We start from the raw sequence: 3,468 nt of genomic DNA, 5'->3' as shown, positions 1-3,468 counted from the left end.
TAAATCCGATATCTATATGAGATTCACAACCAGAACTGAATTAGAGTTATGTAGTAGTGTCCCTCTAAGGCCCTTCACAGTGTACCAACATGGCGGGTTGCTTCACCCCTCCACATAGGCTGTTTGATGTTGTAGAGGAGAGAGGGTGTGGGCCCTCGTTCCTTCGCTGAGGCTTTCGTCCCTTAACAAGGACGCGAGGAACTCGCTTGAAAAAGCTGAAACAAACACTTCAAAAAGCTAAAATAAACACATGTGAAGAGCTCCGATTCTGAAAAGGTTGAAACAAAGCCGGGGGAGAAGGATGCCATGCCGAGCTCGGATTCTTCCGCCGCCGCTAGAGCTCCATGTCCGGCGGCGCCACCCCGCGCCGGGCGAGGTCCGGGCGGCGCCATCGAGCTCTAGGCCGGATCCACGCCGGACAAGGTTCGGGCGGCGCCGTCGAGCTCCGGTGGAGGCTAAGCTCCCGCACCGCTTCAGATCCACGCCGCCGCCACCACCTCGAAGGAGCGCTGTCGCCGCCGTCTTCCCACCGTTGCTTCTACGCCAAGCCCCGAGGATGCCGCTCGCCCGACGCCGGATCCGTCGTCGAGACACTGCCGGGGGTGGAGGGGCCCGGTGAGCCCTCGCGTCGCCGCAGCCCTCCGCGCCCTCATCGCCGGCCAGAAGTGGAGGGGCCGGTGAGATCTCGCGCCGCCGCCGCCGAACTCGTCACCATCTCCCACTCCTGTGCCCCCGCGTCGCCGTCTCCCGCCCCGCGCTCTAACCCGCTTCGTCGAGTTCGTCGCCGTCCTTCGCTGGAGGAGAGGAGAGCCGGCGCCGGCGGAGGAGAGGAGGGGAGCCAGCGCCGGCGGAGAGAGGAGGGGAGAGAGCCGGCGTGACCGTGAGGGAGGAGTAGTTGGGGGATTTGGGTAAAGTAGTATGGGTGGAGATTTATATTCTTCTCTCGATTTTAGGGTGGTTACTGTAAAATTTGGACTTCTTTGTAAATTGATAAACACGTGAGGGCTGAAATGGAAAGTTACAGGGGCTGAAACAAAAAAGTAAGTTACTCATGAGGCTATTTGCACTGTGGGAATAAAAAACTTGGATCCGGGTCTTCATCCTATATGGAATGGGATAAGAGAACGCTGCACTGTGAGAGACCTAAGGGGTAAAGGTTTAAAAGTCATAAGAAACAAGAATAGGCACGTGAAGAAGGCATTGCGATGCGATCCGGAGTTCTGGAGTCTGGACTATGTGAGATTTCTTGTATCCATCTATAGCACAGATACGTGTATACACGCGTGTTAGTGTGTACTCCCTCTATCTAAAAAAGACAAATCATAGGTTTTCGTGTCTAACTTTGACTGTCTGTCTTATATGATATTTTTTTATAATTCGTATTTTCATTATTGTTAGATGATAAAACATGATTAATATTTCATGCGTAACTTGTCTTTTTAATTTTTTTCATATTTTTTTTAAATAAGACGGACGGTCAAACGTTGGGCACGGAAATCAGGGTTTGTCTTTTTTTTAGACGGAGGGAGTAGGAAGTATATACGTGTACTCATTGAATGCTCACGTCTGTGTGTTCCCACAAACCATAGTACTACTGTACTACTACCTCCGTCCCAAAATATAGCTATTTTTAAAACAGTACTTTGTCCCAAAATAAAGCTATTTTTCTACCTACCTTCTCCTCTCAACCAATCACAACCATTCTTTTTTATCTACTTTCTCTTTTGAACCAATCACACACCTTTTTCAATCATTCTCACCTACTTTCTTAATACCCGTGCCAACCTTAAAAATGCTTACATTTTGGAATGGAGGAAGTAGTATTAGTGTGCAACAGACCAACAACCAACAGTGGTGTATATACGTAGAAGTAAAATTCTGAAAATTAATACTAGTAGAGCGGGTACAATAGCAGGCTATAAGCCAGCTGCAAACATATTTTAAGAAAATAAATAAGGAGAGAGAAGGGCAGCGGGCTACAGATTTGTAGCCAGCTATAGCACGGACTCCAAGACACAGTGTATGTATGACATGTAGGACTATATATTAATAGTGTAGTATATAACTATTTTATAAATAAGCTATTAGATTGGGTATAGATAAATTGAAGCCAGTAGTTAGCTACTCACACTATTTTGCTCGTAGTACTACATATCTGCCGCTGCTATCGGCGCTGCCCATCTGCGGCCTCTGTTTTCGCCCCGTTTGCGTTTGGGATCCGCAGGCAGCAGCACGCACTCCTACGCCAATCTCCAAAAGCATCGTGATTCCTATACGTTCGCACACAAAGATCACACGTAAAGCATCGAGATTCCTGTACGTGTACACACAGTCACACGTGGAGGTGGGCCTTGCCAGTCCGGCAGTGTCCTCTTCCAGGTACCGGTACCCGAGAGACCACGGTTATCAGATGCGCCCATGCTTTCACATAAACTCGTGGTGCCAACCTACCGTACCTACGAAATGCACGTACCTACTCCCTTTAAATTATCGGTTTTGACCGATTAGATCGGAGGTCACGGATAGACCCAAATTTCGATCCGAATTTTCAAAATTTTAAACAAAAATTAGTTAAATTTGAGCAAATATTACCGAATTTCACAAAAAATCTAACAAGAATTATAAATTTCGACCGAAATAATATTATATTGGAAGTGTCCAAAATGACCGAAATTTACAGTCGTTCAGCTGGGGTTATCTTCAAAGTAGTGCTGAAATCACCCAAATTTTCGAAAATTTTGGTGATTTCTAACCCTGATCGCTACTATGTCCGTGGAATCTCAATTTACTTATTATTTTCTTATTAGTGACTACTCTTCACTTGTCAATTTATAATTGGTAGTACATATATTTACTATTAGAGAAGATTTGATAATTTTTTTTGTTATTTTTTGTCATTTATGGAACATATTACCATAGGCAGAGCTAACGTATATGGACATTATTGACTTCCATAATAGTCTGGTACCTTTCTAATTTTCAAATGAGTGACACGGTAAATCTTGCTTTCGTTAGACAAGTTAGTTTATATGGACATGAACAACTGGACAACGGCAACAAATTAACTTCTAGCAAACTGTATAATTTATAGTTATCTGACTATGCTCAATGACTAATTAATTCAACAAGACTATGCACAACGGCTAAATAAAGTCCATGCATCATAAGTTTTCTTGAGTGATTAGGTGAAACATAGGCCGAGCAATCACTATTGTGAGGAATTTCTCGTATTTTTCATATGTATTATTGTTTCAATTAAATCGTGATCGTCAATTAGAGTTGACAATGACACCATCGACTTAACTCCACCCTTGCAGATTACTAATGTGAAAAGTCTTTTTTTCTCTGGACTTTCTCTCCTATCCTATCCTCAAAATTGAGCCTAGAACCACTGTGCTCCTTTGTCGATCCTGGAATGCAGCAATGGTATTGTTTTGGGTAATGGCATTAGTGAGAGGATGGATGATG

General features: G+C 44.4%; 1 protein-coding gene across 1 annotated transcript; it reads left to right on the top strand.

The window, feature by feature from the left end:
* Positions 1-217: 217 nt before the first annotated feature.
* Positions 218-1,100, top strand: LOC4338784 (uncharacterized). The gene has a single exon (XM_015782269.3). It carries the CDS (start codon positions 345-347, stop codon positions 876-878), a length of 534 nt encoding a protein of 177 aa, XP_015637755.1. The 5' UTR covers positions 218-344; the 3' UTR covers positions 879-1,100.
* Positions 1,101-3,468: the final 2,368 nt, after the last annotated feature.

Source organism: Oryza sativa, chromosome 5, assembly GCF_034140825.1.
Source record: "Oryza sativa Japonica Group chromosome 5, ASM3414082v1".
Lineage (NCBI taxonomy): Eukaryota > Viridiplantae > Streptophyta > Magnoliopsida > Poales > Poaceae > Oryza > Oryza sativa.
This window is presented reverse-complemented; position numbering and strand designations above follow the sequence as displayed.